The 25,398-nt window shown below is 42.7% G+C and overlaps 1 protein-coding gene across 7 annotated transcripts in view; it reads right to left on the bottom strand.

The window, feature by feature from the left end:
* Positions 1 to 25,398, bottom strand: part of PDE10A (phosphodiesterase 10A) — a 1,305,213-nt gene that overhangs the window by 131,993 nt on the left and 1,147,822 nt on the right. For all 7 annotated transcript variants that reach the window (XM_078648625.1, XM_078648626.1, XM_078648630.1 and 4 more), the window contains one exon: positions 15,585 to 15,665. In XM_078648625.1, coding sequence (XP_078504751.1) covers positions 15,585 to 15,665 — 81 coding nt within the window. The remainder of the gene's footprint in view (positions 1 to 15,584; positions 15,666 to 25,398) is intronic.

Genomic DNA, 25,398 nt, shown 5'->3' with positions numbered 1-25,398 from the left:
TCGAGAGTCTGTTGGTGTGTGAAAGTAGTATTCTTGGTACTGTAGCGGTTTCGGACTAGGCGAAGCAAACAGAACGGTAGAACGGCGAACTCTGAAGCCGTGCTGCGATAATGTGACCAATGACCAAGACGAGCTGGGATTGGTAGGTTTATAATGAACACAATTGTCCAGAGAGAGGGTGGGGTTAGGAGATACTGAAAACACTATCAGAATGGGGTATCCTTTTTCGAAAAAAGAGATGTAAATAAGAAAGATAAATTCCCACCATAAGGTCCACCAGCTTGGGGAATGGAAGCAAATAAGGGGTTACACATGTGAAAGTGGCTTAGCCAATGGCCAAATATACGTTCAAGGATGGTGAATTGTGATACAAATTGAGCGGAACCGTTTACATTCCCAGAATCAAAAATGTAAGACTGAGGATGTATGACATGAAAACTCAGCCTAGAACCACATTGTTTGAGGCCCTGAATCTGTGGGGACAAGTTCTGAATGAGAAGAAAATAAATTTGCATTAAAAATCCATCATAAGGCTTATTTGTGGATGATGCACAGGAGGATGAGATGCAAAAGTAGTGGAGGGAGGAAGCGATTGAGACATCTGGAGCTTACCCGCTGAGAGTAGAAGACCAGGAGATAGAAAAGGGAAAAACTAGAGTGAAAAAGAAATCTAAGGACGAGGCAGAAGTAGAGTGAGGAGGAAAATGCATTCATAGATGAGTTCCTTAATTTAAGACCGCCACATATAATACAGCAACTGCAGCGAGTGCAATAGCACAAGTGGATGATATCTACACAAACACTCTGGCCACCTTAGAAGTTAGTGCACACCCAAGTTACTCAGAGACCGCCGTTCCACCTCCTGCTCAGTTCTTTACCACATAGTAAGGGGTACTTCACAATCATTGGTAACCCTGAATGTTTACCCTATTGCAACTGCTGTTAGCATGTCCCAGCATCGCTCAGAATGTCACAGTGGTGTCCAGCGTGATAGTGTCAGGCCCATCTCAGGGAGAGGCTTTGACTACCGCTGTGGTGGGAGCTCTACCAGTTTACTCACAGAGTAAAGGACAGACCCAGCAAAGACTAAATTCTACCCAACTGAAAGCTAAATTTCACGACATTGCTAAGAGTAATGTAGGGATGGATTCTTATGGGATTATCTGGAGAGCAAGTTACTTCACATGAGCAAGGAGCTGCGAGGGTGGCAAGTGAGGCATATGTGAAGATGGAGAGAGTGGCGGACAAATGAGGATTTGATTTGACAGAAAGAAGTTGCTTAAGAGTGTTAGGGTGATGATAGGCGACCAGGGGTTGAAGCTGCTAAAACCCAGAGGGTTAAGAATACATTTAAGGGAGTGAGATGCATGTAAGGGAGTTGATGGGAGAACATCAGGTACTGGAGTGAGACAAAAGTTCATGGAGTTGTGGTCCAAGAAGGAGAGAATCGAGGTGAAATGGAAAAATTACATCACCAAGGGGGATGGGGAGAAGTTGCAGGAGAACTAGTGAAGGAATGCTCTTTAAGGAAAGTACAGAGAGGCGCATTAGTGCAAGTCCCAGGGCTCCAGGCAGATCTTTTCCATTTCATAAATTGTCTCCTGGGTTGAGTGAAAATACTGATAAGTAGTACACATAGATATATCAGATAGTTACCACTTCAACGGTCTTATCGGAGGATTTGGACATGTTGCTTGAAGTGATGTCCCAAAGGATCTAGGAGAGGAATGTAAGCGAGCAGCGGAATGGCCAATGCAGGAGCTCCCTAGGGTAGAAAGTACAAATGCACTTTCGTCTTTGGTCAAGTTAAAATATGATGCAGTCATTAGCCACCTTAAGGCGAAGGTCCCCCAAAAGGAGATGTACTAGACCAAAATCTTTCCAACATCCCAAGAACCCAAGGAATCTGTACATGCATAATTTAAAGGGCTAATGCAGATGTACAGGTAACATAGCGGTCTAAACAACCCTCTTGGGGATAACATAGGTGGGTTTCCCACCTCCTTCAGGCAAGGACTGCCACCTGAAATTAGCAATTAGATCATACAGTGTGCTCTTTGCTGGCAGAGTAAACCCACAGACAAGATCCTACAATATGCAAAATATTGCAGTGGTAGGTCAGAGGCTAAACGTAAGTGCATAGAATGGAGGTAAAAATGGACCTAAATTGCCCTTTAAAGGACTTGACTTTGACCCCAGTACAGGGATAATTATGCAGGGAGTCTCAATTGCACACAGAGGGAACACACCAGGGATGGGAAGTGGTTGAAGTGTACAAATGTTTTAAAGAGTGCTACCCCATGTCACATTTGTAAAAAGATTGGGCACTGGAAGCGTGAATGTAGCTGTAGTCCTGACAGATCAATAATTGATGCCCAAACCCCAAACCTCACAGTGCTAGGAGTACTTCTCCAAGCACCCAGATCCCATTGCAGACTTCAAAGGCTCCGAAGATGGGAATGCCGCAGAATCCCCAGGACTCCATACAAATGCAGGGAGGAAAGACCAACTTACAAACGAGCCATAGATTTTGCCATTAACACACTCACGTCTCAGACTTCCCTGATTCTCATGTTTGAGAGTTCCATAGACTTTGAACAATCCCAATGATGGTACCTAAGGGAGGTGGAGGAGTGTGTACTTGGTTAGTTCTGGAAGTGGATCAAAGTGACCCATATGTAGAATGGGGAGGTCAACGGATATCATGTGTCGTTCTTGATTATAACCGGAGCCACTCATTCAACTTTTCAGACCCAAGAGGTCACAGACCTACCGTTCTTGGGAAAAAAAGTCCAAGTCCTTGGGATTACAAATTAGCAGCACATGAATCAGATCACTGCCCTAGGTTAAGTAAAAATCAGAGACATCAGAGAGTAGCACCAATTAGTTGTATGCGATTCAAGCCCTGTGATCTAGCTAAGGAGGAAACTGCTAAGGAGGAATCTCCTCTGCAAGATCAATTGCGTAATCTACTTTACGCAAGATGGAGTAGGATTGAAGATCCAAGTAGCAGATGCAGAATTTAAATTACAGGCTCAGAAATCTGTAGTCAGGTTGTATTTGGTCATTACCAAGGAAGATCTACCTATCAATTTGAGAGATTGAGTTAGCAAAGATGTGTAGGATTTCACCGGGTAAGAAATTGGGTTGATTAAGGGTGCCAAGCCCCTAAAGGTAACCCTTTAAACTAACACTGTATTTCCTCAAATGCATCTTAACAAGTTGACAAAAGTGGAGATAGTGCAGAATCTCCGAAAAACTAATCAAATTGTCGCTTCATACTATGCTTTTATACAGACCCCTGCCCTGATCCTGTTCCAAGTTTGCCCAGAAGCAGAGTGGTTCACGGCCATTGAACATTTCCAGGCATTCTTCTTGGTTCCCCTCCATGAAGGGAGACACTTTCTCTTTGCATTTCGGTTCCCAAAAAAGAATTTTGTGTGTAGCGGTGCTCATCAAAGATATACAGGAATCCTGTCCTATTTCAACCAGATACATGAAAAGAACCCAAGAACTCTGCAACTATTAAGTAGCTCGATCCTGATTCAGTATATCGATGACTTACTCATTGCATCTATGACAAAATAAGCTTATCGGCAAGATACTATTGCTCTGCTCAATTGCTTGGCCGAGTACGGGCACAAGATTCAACCCACAAAATAGCAGTCCTGTCAGAACAAGGTTATGTGCCTGGGACATCAGATTGAGAAGGGAATCAGCGAGTATCCCATGAACACATTAAAACAGTCCTTAAAATGAACTTCCTGACTACACAGAGAGAAGTGAGAATGTTCTTGGGCATGGTTGACTACTGAAGACAATGGTTCCCAAACTTTACTTTTGTGGCAAAGCCTCTACTGAGGCCGACACACACTGATGCAATGACCCGGTACCAAAGGTGATGAAAGCATGGAAGACTTCCATGAGCTTAAGTATCTGCTTTGCAGTGCACCTGCTCTTGGAATGCCAGACAACACTAAAGAATTTGCCATTAGCGAGATGAGTGTGCTTGATCTGTGCTGACCCAGGCCCAGGGGGGAGACAAAGCGCCCATCGAGTATTTTTTCAGTGACTCTTGATTCCGTAGCAACAGCATTACTTGGTGTCTTAAGGCTGTTGCAGCAGAAAGCCTTAACATTCAGCAAAATGAAAGAACAGTGATGCGTTATTGACTCAGTGTAATCGCACCACATTCAATTGAAAGTCTCATGACTTATACCCTCTGGCAACATTTGACCAACTACTGCTTAACCGGCTATTAGAGAATCCTTTTGGCTGCCTAGAACGTTTCTGTACGGCGATGCAACACCTTAAACTCTGCTCCTCTTTTACCAAACCAAGAGGGAGACAAAGAGGGAGATTTTGACCATAACTGTGTGCTACAGAGTTGGGGACGAACCCAAGATCTGACATACTGGCTTTCCCCATCCCATATCAAACTATACCCTGTTTGTTGAGGAGTCTTGTTTGAGAGACTGACGGGGCATTCGGAGAGCTGCATTTGTGTGTGCATTCTGAGTGGGGTTGTGAAAGCATCTCACCTATGCCATGTAACGTCCGCCCAAGGAGCAGAATTAATTGCGCTCACTAGACCCTGTTACACATCGAAGGTTTGTGAATTACCCTTCAGACTGACAGCCAGGATTGATTTGGTGCTTATGGTCACAGAGAGGATGTATGACTTCTTCCAACTCACCCTTTAGAAATGGATTGTGTCTCTCCAACCTACTAGAAGTCCTTCAGTTATGAAATTAAATCGGTTTGGCAAAATATGCTGTACAAAGAAGTGGCAAGACTGTCACCAGAGGCAACTGCTATGCGGATGATATTGCCCAATTTCGTGTTCTGGAGTCCAGCACATTTCACATGGATGAGACGTGGAATGCAGAGAGAGAAATTGTGTCCAATATGTTGTTGAACACTGTACAGACATTCAGTGAGCTGAGGGAGTTACACCACACTGACTTGGAAATTTAGATGGCAGGTGGGAAAAGATGGGATGTGTAACAGACCATAGTGACATTTGGGTATCCAGTGATAGAAAGCCTGCCCTTCCAGATTCTATGGTACTTGCAATGTTAAGACAAATGCATGGACCAACAATTGTGAGGAGAGATAGGATGGTGTGAACCTTTAGGCAGTTTTGGCACAATCTGTACTTTTGTTTATTGGCAGAAAGCTTGTGCCAGCACTGTATAATCGGTCAGAAGCAAAATGTGGACAAAAGGGTTGTACTGATCATAAGCAGCATGGGAAATCTGATGGTCCCTTCAACTGTCTCTAGATCCATTTTGAAGAGATGTCCTGATGTAATCACTTAAGGGACATCTTTGTGATTGTATGCTTATTTTGCCATTTGGTGGTGGTATCTCCCACCAGGAGATTAGACAATAACCTAACTACTATTGCAGGAATATCTGCGGCCTCCTGCTTAAATCTGCTTGACCAAGCGCACTGCTTTAACATCCATGAGAATCAGTGAAAATAAATAATTTTCTTAGCTCCTGCTTAGCTTTAACTAATTGTTCCTCAGCTACAGAGCGCTGAATCGATCGACTATTTCTCTGCATTAAAGCAATATCAACTGCCTGTTGTAGTTCAGCTATACGTATCCTTCGATCTTTACACTGCGAGGCCGAAAAAGCCAACCTCTGCCCCCACAATGTGGCCTTGAAGGTACCCCAGGCCGAATATAAAGCTGCTGTGCCCTTATTCTCCTGAAAGAATGTTTTCATCCATTTTTTCATATCCTCCACCCATTGGAGATTCGAGAGGAGGAGATGATCCGTCTGCCACCTGGACCTCTCTCTCCTTGTTACCTCTATTATAAATTAAATTATTACCAATGAATGATTCGAGAATGAATTGACCCGAATTTCTGCACTTAAGCAATTAATATATCGAGGGATAACAAAAAAATCAATACGAGACGCTGACTGAAATTGGTAAGAGTAACAAGTAAATTGTGAATTATCTCGATGAGCCCTACGCCATAGGTCTATTAAATGATAATCCTGTTTCATACAATCCAATACTTTTTTTTAGTCTTAAACTTCAGTTGTGTTTTAGTTCTATTAGAGGTATCCCTTTTCAAGTCTTGAATAAAGTTAAAATCACTCCCTAGGATTATAGGACCCACTACCCCTCTAACCAACTCATCAATCTTCATGACGCCTTTAGGATCATCTTCTATTGGGCGTAATAATTTGCAAGATCAAAGAGAGTCCAATTAACCCCGGCAGGAACCCACATCCACCTCACCTGGGGATCTCTTGAAACCTAAGAGATCTCGCAATCGATCCCTTGCCCAAAGTAGATGGCTACCCAAATTACTACTAACCCAACAGAGGCAAAGAATGCCTTTGAATAATATTTGGAGGTAGGAAGTTTTGGTGTGTTTCCTGAAGATAAAAAATCTGTGGAGGAAAATAAGTTAGCCATCTAATCAATCCAACACATTTTTGCTTATTGGACACTCCATTTACATTAATCAAGATTATCCTTACTTTAAGATCCATTTCGCCTCAAGGATAAAAACCAAAAATCAACCCATTTTTTAACTTGAAGCGTCTCCAAAGAAAATGTATACATTGTTGTTGTATTACTCTGAGTTATTTTCACCTCATGATTGCCTTTATAATTCTGCTCTTTTTTCATTATTGCTACCATACATTCCCTCATCTCTCCATCCTCCCTATCCCTCACCAACTCCATGTGTCCCCTCCAACTCCAGGCAATTGGGGAATAACCCACTATACCCCCTGCCTCCCTCCCCAGGATTAACCCTACACTGGGTGCCATGGTATTGCACCCCAAAGTGACCTGTCCCCTCCCTCCTCATCGCAGCAAATCAAAAAAGGAAAATAATTAAAAATAAAACAAACACCATCACTGATTCACTTTCCTTATCTACTTTATAGTAGTCCTTTCTCATCAATATTTGCAAAAATATGAAATTTTCCTTGCCTCAAGACTCGTAGCTTAGATTGCTGAGCTAGAGTCGCCTGTGCCTTAAACAAATACAGAAGTGTAACAAATTCCATCCGACGTCGAGCCACTGCTGCTGACATGTCGGAGAAAATGCTGCAGCTAGGATCTTTGCAAGTCGACATTGTCTCTTTTGGATGGCCCTGGTCAATATCTGTTCTTTGACCCGAAAATCTGCAAAGTTTACTAATACTGTTTGCGGCACCTTCGAGTTCGGATATGGCTGGGCCTCTATGTGTTCTTGTGATAGTAAGATCTCCTGAGAATTCTGGCAGCACATTGTCCTTGATAAATGTCTCAACCCATTGAAGCACTTGTGATCCTTCACAACCTTCTGGAACCCCGACCAGCCTCAGGTTGGAGTGTTGTGAATGATTTTCCAGCTCCTCCAGCTTACTTTTCAGTAAGATTTTCTGTTTTTTATCCAAAGTAGCCTAGTGCTGCATCTGGTTCATCTGGTCTTCAAGCTGGGATATCCAAGACTCGGCCTCTTGCATTCTTGCCGGATAGGTACCAACTGCCTCTTCGATTTTTGACAAGCGATGATGTAATGCTGCTATTTCGCTTGCTTGCATTGGTTTAAGCTCACTTATCTCATTCAAGATAAGATTTAGCATGGTTTTAATGTCATTTTAGACAACGCCCCATTCTTCTGATATCTGCATTCCCGAGGGCTCTTCTGATGTTTGTCGAGCCTGATCTTGCTGTCCTCCATCTAGGATTTTACCCAAAATGGAGGATAGAGGCTAACTGCCCATTAAGACCCCCCTTCTGTTGTTCTAGGGGTCGAGGAGGCCCCATTTCTTTTTCCAATTCAATCTGAGACAAAGTTGGAGCTTGAACGCCTTGTGGCACTTTCGCTTGCTTATTACTGCCGGAAACTTGCTCTTGAACTTGTGCAGACAATGAGGATATTTTAGATTTCATGAATAATGGTATTGCTTGGTTGTCTCATAAAACGAGCTAGAGGAATCTTCCTTTGAGTCTGCAGTAATAACAGAATTGGAAGAACCAGAGTCATGGGTCTTGATTCTTGACCACTATCACACGCTTTATGCAACAATATATAAGGCTTCAAACGAGGCGATAAGTCAATATTTCAAAAGTATTAAGCCTCCGTAGTTGACAACTGACGGACAGAGGAAATAAGTGCTGAAATTACAATTACAGAAATAAAGGGCGTCCTAGTTTCAATGCCCGGTGGGAAGGCCGAAGGTAATGATGGCCTTCCAGCCCAGTTTTATAAAGTATTTTTAGAAGAATTAGCACCTTTCGGCGATTATGAATTTAAGAAATTGAGAAAAGAATAAAGATTTTCATAACTACAATCAAAATTCATCAGTGTTTCTCTTAATTTTTGGGAAGATCTTAATACATGGGTTTTTAAAATTTGTGGACTATAAACCAGCTGCATTCACATGATATACTAGTTGAGTGCTGGGTCACCCCTTGTTCAATTTGTTCTAGTGGCACTCTTGTCACTTTATTTTTTTTTTTACATATGGAGAGCATGTTCCAGGCCCCTGTGTACCATAAAATGCAATAAGGTATTGCTGACTGGTGCAGGATCTCTAGCCTTGACTCTCCTCTTCTTTTGAGTTTCTCAAATGTTCCAATAAGACTTAATATGTCAAATTTTAAGGGGGTTGGAAGCAATGTTTCGTCAATTTATTTGGAGGAAAAAGGTGTCAAAGGTAAAATTGTCAGCATTTCAACTCAACATTAGTCAAGGAGGGACAGCAAGTTCGAACTTATTATGAAGCTACTTTTTTGGATTCTGTGACTCATATGTTAGAAGGCAAGGCATCGCTAGATAATTTTGTTGTGAATAAAATGGTGTAGGAAGCAGAATCTCAGATTCCGGTGCTCATTAAGACTGCCAAACTACCAAAGAAAACTAGATGTAAGACACTACAGGAGTTCGAGGGCAGATTACAGGTATTTTATTCTATGAAGACCCAGAAAGCTGGATACGAATGTTTGAAGCGCACAGGATGTAAAGATTTGAGCCTGTATATGCAGAATAACCAGATAAGATTTTGGGAAAGTAATGGTTTCAGGGAACTCGTCAGTTTATAGTAGGGAGGAGGTATCTAAAATGCCAGGAGATCCAAGCTAGGTGTGGAACTAAGCCCTTTTATTTTTTTTAGGGTTTTTCCAGATTATGCAACTTTTGAAAAAATATTGCTCCCCATCTGGTTCTTCTTCAATGCCTGTATTGGCAGCCCTCTACAGAACCAAATTAAGAGGGTTAGGAAACTGGTTCAGACTTTTGGGGAACCAAAGGGAATGTTTGACAGTAACAAGTCTTTTAGATAACATTTCACAATAAACACATTGCACTTTCTCAGAGCTTGAGTGGCAGAGGATTTCGCTGCAAGGCAAAACGGCATTTAGAGTAGCAAATTTTAAAAGAATGTAATTTTTATCCTGCTGGATGGCCTACTATACACCAAGAGTCTTACATAAGATACATAAAGAAATAGAAGATAGTGTTCTCCACCTTCAACTATGGTTTGCAGAGAAAATTAAAACCAGTGGCGGAGATAGCACTTTTTGGGGTAGTAAGGCAGACCCAAAATACTTAAATTTCCAGAGGGGAGGAAGCATTTATAGGAATATCCTCTTTAATAGCACGGTCCCTGACCCTTCAGAATTGAAGGACAACTAAAGTCTCAGATTATCTAAACTGGCATAAAAAAATGCTATGCACATAAACATTTGAGGACGCTTATGCCAAAAGGGTAGGTGCTATTCAATATTTTCAGCAGTCAGGCAATATATGGATAAAGTAGATCTAGTGTGAATCTAACTTAGACAATATAATAATGAAATGACGAATTTCTAAAGCGCAACATGACCCGGAGGTATCTAGGCTCTAAAACACTGAATCTTTGAAAGCACTGCACTTTACTCGATAATTTCTCATGGCTACTCACATGTAAGGGTAATGAGGAAGGAGAGCTGAATTGCAATTTGGGTCTCAAGGCACACAAGTAAGATGTGGACAACTTCTAGTGGGGGATAGATGAGAAAAGCACTTTAGGGGACTTAAATGCACAGCACTTTAGTTTAACGAGAGATGTTAAAGTTCTCCTACATAAGGTCCAGTGCCCTGGGACAAGAGGCAATAATAAATTGATTATTAAGAAATAAGAGTTTTAAATGTTATGATTTAGATTACTATGTATTAAGATGAAAATGAATAATCCGATCATGTATAATGCGGTATGAGAAGTGCTGATAGTTGTGTGGTTGGGGGCTTGGGTATTTTATATGCACTCTAGGGCTAGCTATGTGCCCTATAATTTAGAACCATTGTAAGTGTTCTCTTTGTGGGGAGTAATCAAAATGAACCAATATTACAATGAATTAGTCTCTTTATCGGAATTTACTATTTTTATAGACTTCGTATAGGATTGATAGCGTTGCACTATATTATCAGCAGTTGGTTATGTGGTATTACTACGCCTTCAAAGGGTGAAATTTAAAAATGGTTGATTTCCTGGTGTAAGATAAGAAAGAGTATTCAATTTTACGAGTTATAAATAGAATCATTGTGATTTTTGAGGATGTCGGGTTTTTGTTATAATTCTGCTCAATAAAAATAAATAAAATAAAAAAAGACTCTTGCAGGAATTTATCCCATGTTTCAGGAGGCCTGTTCGTCTTGAATCCACCATTACTACAGATCTGTAACCAATCATTGGAATCTGGTCAAGTTCCTCTGGCTTGGAAAAAAGTAATAGCAACTCCCTGACTAAAAAAACCCAGATGACCCTTTCGCCCTCAGTATATATAGACAAATATCTCAGTTATAGCGGAAAGAACTCACATGTTCCTCATGCTGAAAGTGTTTATAGCTATAACGTTTACTTTCAGATTTTAGCTCAATGTGAAAACTATGTAGGTACACAATTGTTTCTTTGCTCTTATCTCTTGGCCTCTGCAGCTAAGGGAGCTGCCTATTTCTCCCTGCCTTTGTCATACTCAAGCTCATGTGCTGTTTTTTTTTTTTTAAAGGTACAATATGGGCATAGTCAGACACGTACGATGTATACAATGAAAAAGACATAGCATAGCAGATTTTAGATTTCAAAATATCAATTTGGCCTGGAGAACGCCAGACCTCATGTGCTGTTTTTCCTTAATTTATTCTATCATCAAAACTCCAATAAGTTGTTCTATATAGATTATGACAAACCCTTAGAAAATGTACTAATAATAACTGATGCAAATATGTATTTGTGGTCTACTAAACATGCTTATTGTTCGTTTAAGGCTTTTAAACCAAGGACTCAGAATAAGTATATAATGAAATTATTTACCCCTGTGACTAACTCGACCACTACTAACCAAAGCATTCATGATCTAACCTGCAAAATTAACAAAGATGAGCAGGTCTTTGTAGATTAACTAAATAAAAGGATTTGACTAGACAAACAGAAAGGGAGCAAGAAAGTTAACAAAGAGCATGTTATTGGAAAGGAAAGGGAATTTTGAAGGAGTCACCCCCATGAATGCACACTGATGTTGCCAAGAAGGAAATTTTGTGAATGATAAGGAGCAGGAGGAGAATGAGACCGTTGCATTAGTGGGTTAGAGTCAGTGTAAGCATAGTTTTCTAGTGAAGGGTAGAACCTTTGCTGAACTAGAGAGAAGTATCAACGGTATCTCTTTTGTATGTGGTAAATCAGCTTATTTCCAGTTACCGCATAATAGAGTGGGTAATTACAGCTTTAGATTTTTCAGAATTTATCACACTAATGAGTTAGATTCAACTGTTGACTGTTATATAAAGCGAAGTAGGCAAGAGTTCAAGCAGATCCGTGGCGATATCTTTGGAGCATTCATACCCTCAGTAGGAGTAGCATCAAATGACGTTAAGATCAGAAAACTATCTTCTAACTAATAAGGCGGGTGCTATAACAGTTATTAATAAGGAATTGCTTGGCATGAGAGCTATAATCAAAGAATCCCCCTGTGGTAGATTTGAAGCTGGTAAAGAAAGGTGGAGTTTGCAAGGTAATCCACAAGAGGGAATGTTATCCATACATTCCAATAGATAACCAGCTTAATAGTTGTCACGCACATTAAAAACATCACACATTAATTAACTGAACTGGAGGAGACAGGTGCCTGGGACGATTAGATTCAGTATTTGGATCTATTGGAAGGGGATTTACTAAGATAGAAGAAGGGTGGGTTAGGTGAAGGAATACTGAAACTGCTTTTTACTCCTCTCTTAATTATATTATTAGATGTTGCATGTGTGCTTATTCTCCTAAAATGTTGCGAGATAATTTAATCAGGCAATGGGTTTAAATGTGGGTATAAGATGTCCCCAAAGAAAGGAAGAAAGAGGAAAAGAATTCATGGTAAGGTTAAAGAGATGCAAAGTAAACTCTGCAATACTATGAAGTAATTCAGATAATCAAAAGAAATGATCCCAAGCTGTTGAAAGCTGTGTTGTAATAAAGATGTAGATGATGATGATTTAGAAATCATTGGGGGGCACTTGTGAATGCGGTTTTTCCTTTTCTAAGCTTTCAATGTATTTGAAATCCAGCGTGCGCTAATATAACCGAAGGTCTATTGTCTTCTGAAATGACGCTGCACTACACCACACGTTGTTGTCTTTGCTATAACTGAGATTTGTGAGCTTTCCAAGTCTTTGGGATTTAGATGTACGTAACCAAGGACAACTTAGCTGTCCCCTACCGCTCTGTATTAAAAGTTGCAATTCATGCCCCTTGTATCGAATCTGGGAAATTCTGAAACCCATGTAATAGTGTTATGAGAGAATCTTCAACTGTATTCTGTAGCAAAATGTTTCTTTTTGCCTGTTCCTTATTGGTGCAAATCCTGAGTCGTTTAGTTGTGTAGCAAAGAGTGAAATCATTGTTTTAAGTCCTATAAAAGGACCAGCGTTTTCCACAAAAATGAAACCCCCATTTTACCACTCTTAGAAGGCGAATCTATGTTGGATTTACAATTGAACTTCCTGTACTTATGATCTGTAGCCTTGCTGCTAACCTGATCGATATGTCATTGTAATTTGCCTAATAATTCTCTACATAAAGCCTTGAAACGTTGACCTGCGTCTGTCATTCTTACTGAGAATGTTGCAGTCCTAATTCATTACGGAGTCTTACAAAAGATAGAGACGGGTCCAATCGGGGAGCACCAACGTCCGTACAGGGACTACACCACTCCCTTCTGAGCTGTTGGCGCTTACACAGGGTAAAGTCAAGGTGACACAAATTAGCGGGCATACAGATCTGAATACAGCACGAGATACAGGTTGACACAAGGACACTGCACAGAGGTTGGAAAACATAGTGGCCCAGGTTAGTATAGAAGATCAAAGTCTACATTTAGTTCACAAATATCATTGGAGCAAGTCTGAATAAGTGCAAGAGAAGAAACAAGCATGGTCAAAGCCATTTGTCTCACCTTTGGGGCTTATTGGCTTTGCCACTGCGTTTTGGGGATACTGTATTGCATCAGGAAAATGCTATGCAGAATGGTCAAAAGAAAAAAATACAGATGCGAGGATGCTGCTTTGCGATTTTGTTGGTGCATGTTGTGTGATTACACATGAACACCTACAAAGTGGGAAAGAAGTGGTATGAAAGAGCCTTTTCTTTATCAAGGTGGAGGGGCCAGCAGCAATTTGGTACCTGTCTATCCTTCCCATAAAATATTTACATATTTTTTAAAAAGCAAAACATTTTGGGCATGGGGCAATGGAGGAGCAGGAGGGGGAAGCTATCGGGAGCAGGCGGGTAAAGGGAAAAGAAGCACACAAGGGAAAGCTTCAAGGAGGTCCGGGGAAGAACCACTTGACAATGCAAGAAAGACACGCAAGGCAGAGGAAATTTAAAGGGGGGGAAGGGGTGTAACAATGGGGAGAGAGGGATGTTGGAGGGGGGAGACACACTAGTTACAGGTTACAACATGAGGCTAGACAAACATGGAGTGCGCGATTATTTGCCGGGGGAGAAGCACACAAGGAAGAGAGAACTGGAAAACAAATCCACTGTTCTGAAGTACTTCAGCAAAAAGGAAGAGTAGTCCAGGAAAGGTTGAAGGATAGAAGTCCATTAATAAGAGAGATGGTAAAGAGACTATGCTCAAGGGAGGGACAAAACCAACATGGATAAACTAGGACACAGAAAGCCATAGAAGAAGAAGCAAGCGAATGAGAGTGATAATACAGCCAACAAACGGTAAGGAATGGGTGGGTGTAATCCCCTGTAAATTATTGGTAAGCCAACAATAGGTCTTCAGCGACCAGATAGCTTGAGCTGTCTCGTAGGGTCAACCGAACAAGGACCTCTAATGAATGTGAAAACAAAGGCAGGCATGCCCATACGTGAGATGGGACAATAATCTTTAAAAAATATACTGTTGTATTGTTATATTATCATTCATGCAGACTATGGGTAAGATCTTTGCTTTATGTGGCTCATGTTGCCATAGCCTTAATGAATTTATGAGGAATGGGTTCATAAGAGAAAACATTTTTTGGGGGACAACACTGTCGAGCAGTTTTTTGCCTTTAAAGACAATTATTGTTGACCTGGCATGCAAATCTAACTTTTTGTATAGAATCTGCAAAGCAATGTACTGGTAAAAAGATTCAAGAGTATCACAAAAAATGGTTTGATCATTTTGGAATACCCACATTAAAGAGAAATTATCAGTTGAAATATCAGCTACATTTTTATTAGTGAGCTAATCCAGCTAGATTAATTTCTGGAATCCTGCTCTAAACTGTGCCTATCCATCCTAAATGTGATGGAAGGAGGTTAAAGGTATTTGTTCTGATGAATAGAACAAACACTAAATGGAAAATAGTCATTGGTAGTCAATACATTGCACATTATTTTGAAATAATGTGAAAAATTTACAACAGACACTAAGGGGTTATTTGTTTATTCACGATTCAAAAGGTTAACAAAAGCGGTTTGTAAAGTTGTAACATTGCGACAAAGATAGGAAGTATCATTTAACAGGATAAATGTAATCTATGCGGAGGTGATATCAATGAATACAAAGCTAATTCAGAGTCGGCTAAATCCAAAATCTGCTGATATTCATTACTGTTCTTCTGATGTATTTCTTTTCTACTTTTACAAAACTTAATAAACAATTCAACACAAAAAAAACCTCAATGGTCAAAAAACTTGGAGCTGGACTGAAGCAGAGGTAGGAAGGTCCAGGCACCAGAGTCAAACATTCAGATAGTGTTTCTTTGAAACATTAACTCGAAAGAAAAGAAGTAGACTTTGTACCAAACTTTGGGCACATAAAAACCGAGAGGAAGCAAAGTTATGAAGCTTAACAGAATGTGCATCATAGCAAATATCTAGAAGTGCACTTTTCCACCGGTGAACAATGTGAGCAACATTTTGAACAGTAGGATAATCAATATAAAGAAAACAAATTATAGTATTAGAAGTCGTCCTTATATGTGCATTTATGCATTAAAACTGTTCGTGGCAAATAGGAAATATATATATTTTTGCATAATGCTTTTTATGGTCCTTCCAACTAATGAGATTAATGGTTTGGCTGCAGATTATCCTTACCTGTCCTTGAGGGATTTCATCCTTTTTGTCCCGGTCCATCATGGGAATCGGTGAAATACCAAGCCGTTTCATTTCATCCCCCTTTAAAAAACAAATAAAAAAAAGTCAGGTCTGTCCAACTGACGTCCTGCAATATAAATCCAAATCATTCTTGGATTTATTTACTTACTTATTTACTTACTTAATTATTTACTTATTTATGTACCTATTTATGTACTTATCTATACACACGCACCCCTCTCGTGGTGGGCTTTGCTTTGTGCTGATTTATTTTTCAAAACGTGCTGTCTATTTGGCTCCATGTCTTGAAAACAAAGCCAGCACTTAGCTAAGCCTAGACTGTCAGTGCCATTATTCAGGAAGAAGAGACTAGTGTCAGGACTCAGTTTGTGCTGGATGCACCCTTTGGTCAGGTGCTTGAAGGCATGTGTGTATTTATTCACTGAAAAAACAAGCATTTGCAATGCAATAGGTCTCGCATTTGTGAGAGATTAAGCTATTGGTATTGTAAATGACAATGCTTTTTATTTATCTGTTTTGAAAAAACAACACATAAATAAAAGGCATTGTCATTTACAAAGCCAATAGCTCAAAGTATTACAAATGCGAGACCTACTGCATTACAAATGCTTGTTATATGCATAATCACGGGTGCGCATTGGACTCATTGACAGTATCCATGTGTCTTCCTGCGTAAAGAAGAAATGCAACAAGCAAGATTGTTTATCCTGCAGCTCGAGTGAATAGTAGAACATTTAAAAATGTCGTTATGTTGATCATTTAAGTTATGCATCCTCATTTTTATACTCGTGTATTTGGCTAATAGTTAACATAGGCCTTTAAGAACCAGAACACAAAGTAAAAACAATAGGATTGATCACGTATTGCAAATTGACAGCTCAAAGGATGGTAATGGAAGGGAAGAGAGGATGTTTCACTGTTGCTTTTTGAGGCGGCAGATCGTAGTATGTCCTGAATCCAGGGCTTTAAGTGGGCCAGGTCTTGTCGGTGTTCTAAAAAGAAGGTGCTGAGACGGATCTCTATCGGGCTTTGCATTTTTGCCTGCACCCTCAGGATGAAAACATGCATCGGCATAGCCAATAGGTCTTGCTTTCGGGACCTTTTAAGTATTTAGTTATACAGCACAATATCCTTGGTGCAACAACATCAACTGTTGCATGGCTAAACACGTATAAGGTCCTAAAGGCGATACCTATTGGCTATGCCAATGCATGTTATATTTCACCTAGGAACAATACACCCACTCAGTATTGAAAAGGGCCAATTTCATTCAGATTCGACCAGCCCTTGAAAATCTTCAAATGCTTCCGGGAGATATCATTCTCAACTTCTCACCTTCCTAAAAGTTGCTGAACCACCAACAAATAAGGAAGACAAACGCAAACATAAGGCAAATCCCAGTAAATGGGAATAAGGAGAACCTAGTTTGCAAAGTTGTCATCACACATGCCTAAAATAATTTCAAGGTGCCTAACCACTGTCCAATCCATGCAGGCTCCTTGGGACCTGGAATAAGCGCTTACCAATAAGAGCAGTTACAGCAATGACAATGTATATATTTGCATAGGGAACAGAAACAGGATACACACAAGGATACACACAAGGAAACACAAAAAAGTAGATCTTAGTAAATAAATCATAATTCACTGAACACGGACCACAAAGCATCCCATAGCCCTAATCGTTCTCATGTCTGATTCCGCAGTCTTTTTTATCATAATCAGAAGTCGCTTTTACTTCCAAGCCTTTAAAATGTGTTTCTGTTGGTGCACCATAGAGCAACCAAACCACCTCAAGTCAGAGGGCAATGTCAACATTTTAAGTATTGCACAAAAAATTGCAATAACAGTGCAAAGTGAACTGTTAAGCAAAAATATCATATAAAAAGTATTTTCTGAAATGGTCAACCCTAACAAACTCCTGGAAAATAGTTTAAGACATCACAACCGCAAGTTACACCACAGCCACTTAATTATAATGTTAAAATCTGTGATGCCCTTTGCGAAGTACATCTAAGATTCAGATCTATGCTGTTATATAGAGCGAACTACACAAGTGGTCACTTATGTCGAGAACAGCTGATTGAGCAGTTTTTTTTACACCTCAACTATTCAATTCACTCATAAATCATGTTTGAGTGAAGCTTTGTAAATAATTGTTAACACGCGAAGATCTCATAAATCAGCCCTTTTAGCAAGTGTATACATCTCCAACTAGCTTAGTACATACAAAGCAAGATTTTTGGAATAAACTGAACATATAACACTTTCACATTTTGAAAGGAAACCAATTTGAATCACTGACAAAGTTTAAACCTAGCATTTGGCCAAAAAAAAAACACCTTATTAGATCAATGTGACGAAAACACCAAATATTCACTGGGCAGGCATGCATTTTTAAAAGGAAACACAAACTCATTTGCAAATTAATCACACTGTCACTAGAATTCCAAAACTGATCACACTAATTTTTACAATGCTTGCATCTGATTTGAAAAATAATGCCCTGTTATTATTTTTTGCACTAATCTTGGCAATTATTTTAGAGCTTACATAGCCTACCTTAGTCTCCCGCATTGTTTTGCTCAACATTGTAAAGCTCCGCCTCATCATAAAGTCAGACCAGACAGCGAGACGTGATTTACTATCTCTGGGCAGAAAAGAGTAACTTGTGCACGTAACCGCAAGCTGGTGGACGCCAAAAGCCTTTGGTAGCACTTTAAAAAGCCGCTTACTAAATGTCTCGTAGAGCAACGCATGTGCTGGCTCAGGCGAGATCTAAAAAACAATCTTAACTCTGCAGCAGTTCCACCCTTCACTATCTTTAATGTAACTTCAAAGAGACTCGTTATAGTCCTTTCACAGTCTCATCATTTGAGAACGGAAGCATTTTCAATATTATATACAACGAAGCCATAGTTGTTGCTTATTTCTCTCATGCAACGAACAATCATTGGCAAAGGCAATAGTCCTGGCTTGCTGTAGGTGTAATGTCACTTGTTGTATTATATATTTAGATGCAATGACAGGAGCAGCAAATTACCAGTGAGGTGGCACACAATGCTAAGCACACATTTTTGGCTAAGTTATTTTAGGCCACGCCCTACTTACATAGGCCATGTTACTTCGAGAGCCCACCCCATTTTTTCATCCCACCTAAAGCCATGCATGAATCCACAAACAGAATTCACCACTGATACTCCAGGAAACTGCCACTACAATCAGCTGGAATACTGGTAATAAATACCTGAAACTCCACAGAATCAAGACAAAGAAACACGGGTGCCATATTGGAATAGGCGCCTACAGTTACCAAATCAGCGAAGAGCGCTTCACGTTCACAGAAATCTGCTTAAAAGTTGTAAAAGCTGCCTACAGCTATAGTTAAAGTGGGTTCCTAGCATCGCGATCAAGACAACAGCAGAACACTGGCCCACCTGGCTCAAGCAGTGTATGACTGAGCCAATAGAGTTTGGCTGCTACAGCAAGACTAAAAGCACAGAATAAACGGTACCGAAATATAATCAAAAAAATCACTTACTGTCCTTGCACCGATGTAATCATCAAAGCTCGGGTCAATGTAGCAGAAGAAACAAGGCACAAGCGATCTTAATGGTGGGAGGTGGGAGAAAGCACCGTTTTTTTATCCCACCTAAAGCCATGCATAAATCCACAAACAGAATTCACCACCGATACTCCAGGACACCCCCACTACAATCAGCTGGAATGCCGGCGATAAATACCTGAAATTCCTTAGAATCAAGACAAACTTAAGGAAACATGGGTGGAATATTGGAATAGGCGCCTAAAGTTATTAAATCAGCGAAGAGCGCTTCACGTTCACAGAAATCTGCCTAAAAGATGTAAAAACTGCCCTACATGCAGCACAATCCAAACGTTACCAACAGCGCCGTTGGAACCGTTAAAGTGGGTTCCTAGCAGCGCGATCAAGACAACAACAGAACACTGGCCCACCTGGCTCAAGCAGTGTGTGACTGAGCAAATAGAGTTTGGCTGCTTAGCAATCCTAAAAACATGGATAACGGTACCGACATATAAATGAAAAAAATAACTTACTGCCCTTGCACCGATGTAATCACTGCCAGCTCGGGTCAATGTAGCAGAAGAAACAAGCCACAAGCGATCTTCATTGTGTAAAAAGTCAGAGTAGAGTGGTGCAGTGTGTCAGAGTAGAATGGCGCAGTGGGTCAGAGTAGAGTGGTGCAGTGTGTCAGAGTAGAATGGCGCAGTGGGTCAGAGTAGAGTGGCACAGTGTGTCAGAGTAGAGTGGCACAGTGTGTCAGAGTAGAGTGGCGCAGTGTGTCAGAGTAGAGTGGCGCAGTGTGTCAGAGTAGAGTGGCGCAGTGTGTCAGAGTAGAGTGTGACACTTCCACGGGTTCTCTAAGCACTCAGGAATAGAGAGATGCTATTGTTTTCCTGAATAAGAGTTGAGTGGCGCAGTGTGTCAAAGTAGAGTGGCGCAGTGTGTCAGAGTAGAGTGGTGCAGTGTCAGAGTAGAGTGGCGCAGTGTGTCAGAGTAGAGTGGCGCAGTGTGTCAGAGTAGAGTGGCGCAGTGTGTCAGAGTAGAGTGGCGCAGTGTACCAGAATAGAGTGGTGCAGTGTATCAGAGCAGAGTGGTGCAGTGTGTCAGAGCAGAGTGGCGCAGTGTGTCAGAGCAGAGTGGCGCAGTGTGTCAGAGCAGAGTGGCGCAGTGTGTCAGAGCAGAGTGGCGCAGTGTGTCAGAGCAGAGTGGCGCAGTGTGTCAGAGCAGAGTGGCGCAGTGTGTCAGAGCAGAGTGGCGCAGTGTGTCAGAGCAGAGTGGCGCAGTGTGTCAGAGCAGAGTGGCGCAGTGTGTCAGAGTAGAGTGGCACAGTGTGTCAGAGTAGAGTGGCACAGTGTGTCAGAGCAGAGTGGCGCAGAGTGGCGCAGTGTGTCAGAGTAGAGTGGCGCAGTGTGTCAGAGTAGTGTGGCGCAGTGTGTCAGAGTAGAGTGGCGCAGTGTGTCAGAGTAGAGTGGTGCAGTGTGTCAGAGTAGAATGGCGCAGTGGGTCAGAGTAGAGTGGTGCAGTGTGTCAGAGTAGAATGGCGCAGTGGGTCAGAGTAGAGTGGCGCAGTGTGTCAGAGTAGAGTGGCACAGTGTGTCAGAGTAGAGTGGCACAGTGTGTCAGAGTAGAGTGGCACAGTGTGTCAGAGTAGAGTGGCGCAGTGTGTCAGAGTAGAGTGGCGCAGTGTGTCAGAGTAGAGTGGCGCAGTGTGTCAGAGTAGAGTGTGACACTTCCACGGGTTCTCTAAGCACTCAGGAATAGAGAGATGCTATTGTTTTCCTGAATAAGAGTTGAGTGGCGCAGTGTGTCAAAGTAGAGTGGCGCAGTGTGTCAGAGTAGAGTGGTGCAGTGTCAGAGTAGAGTGGCGCAGTGTGTCAGAGTAGAGTGGCGCAGTGTACCAGAATAGAGTGGTGCAGTGTGTCAGAGCAGAGTGGTGCAGTGTGTCAGAGCAGAGTGGCGCAGCGTGTCAGAGCAGAGTGGCGCAGCGTGTCAGAGCAGAGTGGCGCAGTGTGTCAGAGCAGAGTGGCGCAGTGTGTCAGAGCAGAGTGGCGCAGTGTGTCAGAGCAGAGTGGCGCAGTGTGTCAGAGCAGAGTGGCGCAGTGTGTCAGAGCAGAGTGGCGCAGTGTGTCAGAGCAGAGTGGCGCAGTGTGTCAGAGCAGAGTGGCGCAGTGTGTCAGAGCAGAGTGGCGCAGAGTGGCGCAGTGTGTCAGAGTAGAGTGGCGCAGTGTGTCAGAGCAGAGTGGCGCAGTGTGTCAGAGCAGAGTGGCGCAGTGTGTCAGAGCAGAGTGGCCCAGTGTGTCAGAGCAGAGTGGCCCAGTGTGTCAGAGTAGAGTGGCCCAGTGTGTCAGAGTAGAGTGGCGCAGTGTGTCAGAGTAGAGTGGCGCAGTGTGTCAGAGTAGAGTGGCGCAGTGTGTCAGAGTAGAGTGGCGCAGTGTGTCAGAGTAGAGTGGTGCAGTGTGTCAGAGAAGAGTGGTGCAGTGTGTCAGAGCAGAGTGGTGCAGTGTCAGAGCGGAGTGGTGCAGTGTCAGAGCGGAGTGGTGCAGTGTCAGAGCGGAGTGGCGTAGTGTGTCAGTGTGGAGTGGCGTAGTGTGTCAGTGTGGAGTGGCGTAGTGTGTCAGTGTGGAGTGGCGTAGAGTGTCAGTGTGGAGTGGCGTAGAGTGTCAGTGTGGAGTGGCGTAGAGTGTCGTGGAATGGAGTAGTGTGTCGTGGAATGGAGTAGAGTGTCGTGGGATGGAGTAGAGTGTCGTGGAATGGAGTAGAGTGTCGTGGAATGGAGTAGAGTGTCGTGGAATGGAGTAGAGTGTCGTGGAATGGAGTAGAGTGTCGTGGAATGGAGTAGAGTGTCGTGGAATGGAGTAGAGTGTCGTGGAATGGAGTAGAGTGTCGTGGAATGGAGTAGAGTGTCGTGGAATGGAGTAGAGTGTCGTGGAATGGAGTAGAGTGTCGTGGAATGGAGTAGAGTAGAGTGGAATGGAGTAGAGTAGAGTGGAATGGAGTAGAGTAGAGTGGAATGCAGTAGAGTAGATTGGAATGCAGTAGAGTGTCGTGGAATGGAGTAGGGTGTCGTGGAATGGAGTAGAGTGTCGTGGAATGGAGTAGTGTGTCGTGGAATGGAGTAGTGTGTCGTGGAATGGAGTAGTGTGTCGTTGAATGGAGTAGAGTAGAGTGTCGTTGAATGGAGTAGAGTAGAGTGTCGTGGAATGGAGTAGAGTGTCGTGGAATGGAGTAAAGTAGAGTGTCGTGGAATGGAGTAGAGTGTCGTGGAATGGAGTAGTGTGTCGTGGAATGGAGTAAAGTAGAGTGTCGTGGAATGGAGTAGAGTGTCGTGGAATGGAGTAGAGTGTCGTGGAATGGAGTAGAGTGTCGTGGAATGGAGTAGAGTGTCGTGGAATGGAGTAGAGTGTCGTGGAATGGAGTAGAGTGTCGTGGAATGGAGTAGAGTGTCGTGGAATGGAGTAGAGTGTCGTGGAATGGAGTAGAGTGTCGTGGAATGGAGTAGAGTGTCGTGGAATGGAGTAGAGTGTCGTGGAATGGAGTAGAGTGTCATGGAGTGGCAGAGTGCAGTAAAGTGGTCTGGAGTATGGTAGAGTGGAGTAGAGTGCAGGAGAGAAGTGTAAGAGATTAAAGTGCCATAGAGTGGCGTAAAGTGCTCTACAGTGGAGTGTCGTGGAGTAAAGTGGTGTAGACTGGATGTCAGAGTGGAGTTGGTAGTTGCAGAGTCAAGTGATGTGGAGAGGAGTGGCGTAGAGTGGAGTAAAGTGGCGTATGGTGGATGTCAGAATGGAGTGCCGTAGAGTGGAGTGTCTTATTGCAGTGTTGAGTAGAGTGCAGTGTCGTAGAGTGGAGCGTCTTACGACAGCATGGAGCGGAGTAGAGTGCAGTGCCTTACAGTAGAGTAGAGTGTCTCACAGCAGCGTGGAGTGTCAACATTTCATGGAGTGGCAAAGATTGGTGTAGAGTAAAAGTGGTGTAGAGCAGTGTAGAGTGGAGCAGTGCAGAGTGTAGTTGAGTAGAGTGGTGTTGAGTAGTGTAGAGTCAAGTGTCACAGAGTGGAGTGGTGTGAAGTAGAGTGTCAGACGGGAGTGGGGCAGAGTGGACTGGTGTAGAGCCAGAGTTGCATGGAGTGTTATAGATTAGAGTAGTGGAGTGTTGTAGAGTACAGTGGTGTGGAGTAGAGCGTCAGAATGAAGTGTTGTGGAGTGGCGTAGAATAGAGTGTAGTGGGGTAGAGTGGACGAGCATGTCATACAGTGGAGTGGCATATGATGGAGTAGTGTCATAGTGTGGAGTGTCAGAGTAGAGTGGATTGGAGTGCCATAGTATCGCGGAGTAGAGCCTCCTGGAGTAGAGGGCTGAAGAGGAGGGGCATAGAATGAAGCAAAGTGAAGAAAGGTGGATGTCAGAGTGGAATGTTGTGTCTTGCAGCAGCATGGAGTTTAGTATTGTAGAGTGTGGTATCTTACAGCAGAGTGGAGTGTCTTATGGCAGCATGAAATGCCTTATGACAGTGTGGAGAAGAGGGGAATGTCAGAATGGAGTGTTTCACTGCAGTACGGGATAGAGTTGAGTGTCAGAGTGGAGTGTCTTACAGCAGGGTGGAGTGGCATGGAGTACTGTGGAGTAGTGCAGAATGGAGGAACGTGTTGTGGAGTAGAGTGGAGTATCGTAGAGCAGCATGGAGTATTGCAGAGTAGAGTGTAAGGAGGAGCGGCGTGCAGCAGAGTGTCGTGGACTGGAGTGGGGTAGAGTGGACTGGTGTAGAGTGGAGTGGCCAAGAGTGTTGTAGATTGGCGTGGAGTAGTGCTGTACAGTGGAGTGCCATCGATTGAAGTGGCGTAGAGCAGAGTGCTGTAGAGAGGAGTAGAGTCATAAAATGGAGTGGCATAGAGTGTTGTGGAATGTCAGAGTGGAGTAGAGTGTTGTAAGCCCGTGGAGGGGCCTCAATGAGTGGCATAGACTGGAGTGGAGCAAAATGGACTGTCAGAGAATAAAGTGGACGAGTGTCTCTAGAGTGGAGTACAGTAGAGCAGAGTGGCAACAAGTAGGGTAAATTGGCAATGAGTAGAGTGGCGTCGGGTAGAGTGGTGTGGCGTCACGTGGAGTAAAGGGGCGTCACGTGGAGTAAAGGGGCGTCACGTGGAGTAAAGGGGCGTCAAGAGGAGTAAAGGGGCGTCAAGAGGAGTAAAGGGGCGTCAAGAAGAGTAAAGGGGCGTCAAGAAGAGTAAAGGGGCGTCAAGAGGAGTAAAGGGGCGTCAAGAGGAGTAAAGGGGCGTCAAGAGGAGTAAAGGGGCGTCAAGAGGAGTAAAGGGGCGTCAAGAGGAGTAAAGGGGCGTCAAGAGGAGTAAAGGGGCGTCAAGAGGAGTAAAGGGGCGTCAAGAGGAGTAAAGGGGCGTCAAGAGGAGTCAAGAGGCGTATGTATGTTGTATGGTGGAGCGGCTTAGAGTGGGGTATATGTTGTAGAGTGGAGTGGAGTAGTGTGGAGTGGAGTAGTGTTGTAGATTGAAGGGTCAGAAAGGAGTAGCGTAGAGTGGGGTGCAGTGGAATAATATGGTGCAGAGTGCCGTAGAGTGGAGTGATGTGGAATGTCGTAGAGTGAAGTGCTATAGAGTCGAGTGGCATGGAGTAGATATTGTGGTGTGGAGAGACAGTGGGAGAAGATTGTTGTAGGGTGTAGTATAGGTACATAAGGTGGCGTGGAGTATAGTCTAGTAGCGCAGAGTGGAGGGGCGTGCAGAGTGGCATGGAGTAGAGTGGGGTGTCTCATAGTGGAATGGCATAGCGCTGATGGTGTGGTAGGGCACTGCCATTACAGACAACACATTTTTAATTGAAATGACCATTACATTTGCACACACTGCTGTAAAAATGTACAAGCAATTACATAACAGTTGTAAATGGGCCAATACTGATACATACAACAAGCATCCAACTGGTCAAAGAATCTCAAAAATGGAAACACACCAAATCGCAAAAAACCCTGTAACATTTAATGCATAGATAGACCAGGTTGAACTTGGTTGCCAACAGAATGTTTATATTGACAAGTATTAATCAATATACTTTTTCATCAATTCGCAGTTACAATGGTTGGTCCATTGTGACAAGGTGACTGAAGTGTTCAAGGTAGTGCTCATGAGGTGAAGGGTGGACATTTCAAGATATACAAATTATACAATATTTACATGGATGAAAATGACCTGTCTAACATGATTATTAGGAGACTAACTAAATGGCTCAAGCAATGCGATGCC

This window comes from Lissotriton helveticus, chromosome 6 (assembly GCF_964261635.1).
Source record: "Lissotriton helveticus chromosome 6, aLisHel1.1, whole genome shotgun sequence".
NCBI lineage: Eukaryota > Metazoa > Chordata > Amphibia > Caudata > Salamandridae > Lissotriton > Lissotriton helveticus.
The sequence above is the reverse complement of the archived record's forward strand: the minus strand, read 5'-3'. Positions and strand labels throughout refer to the sequence as shown.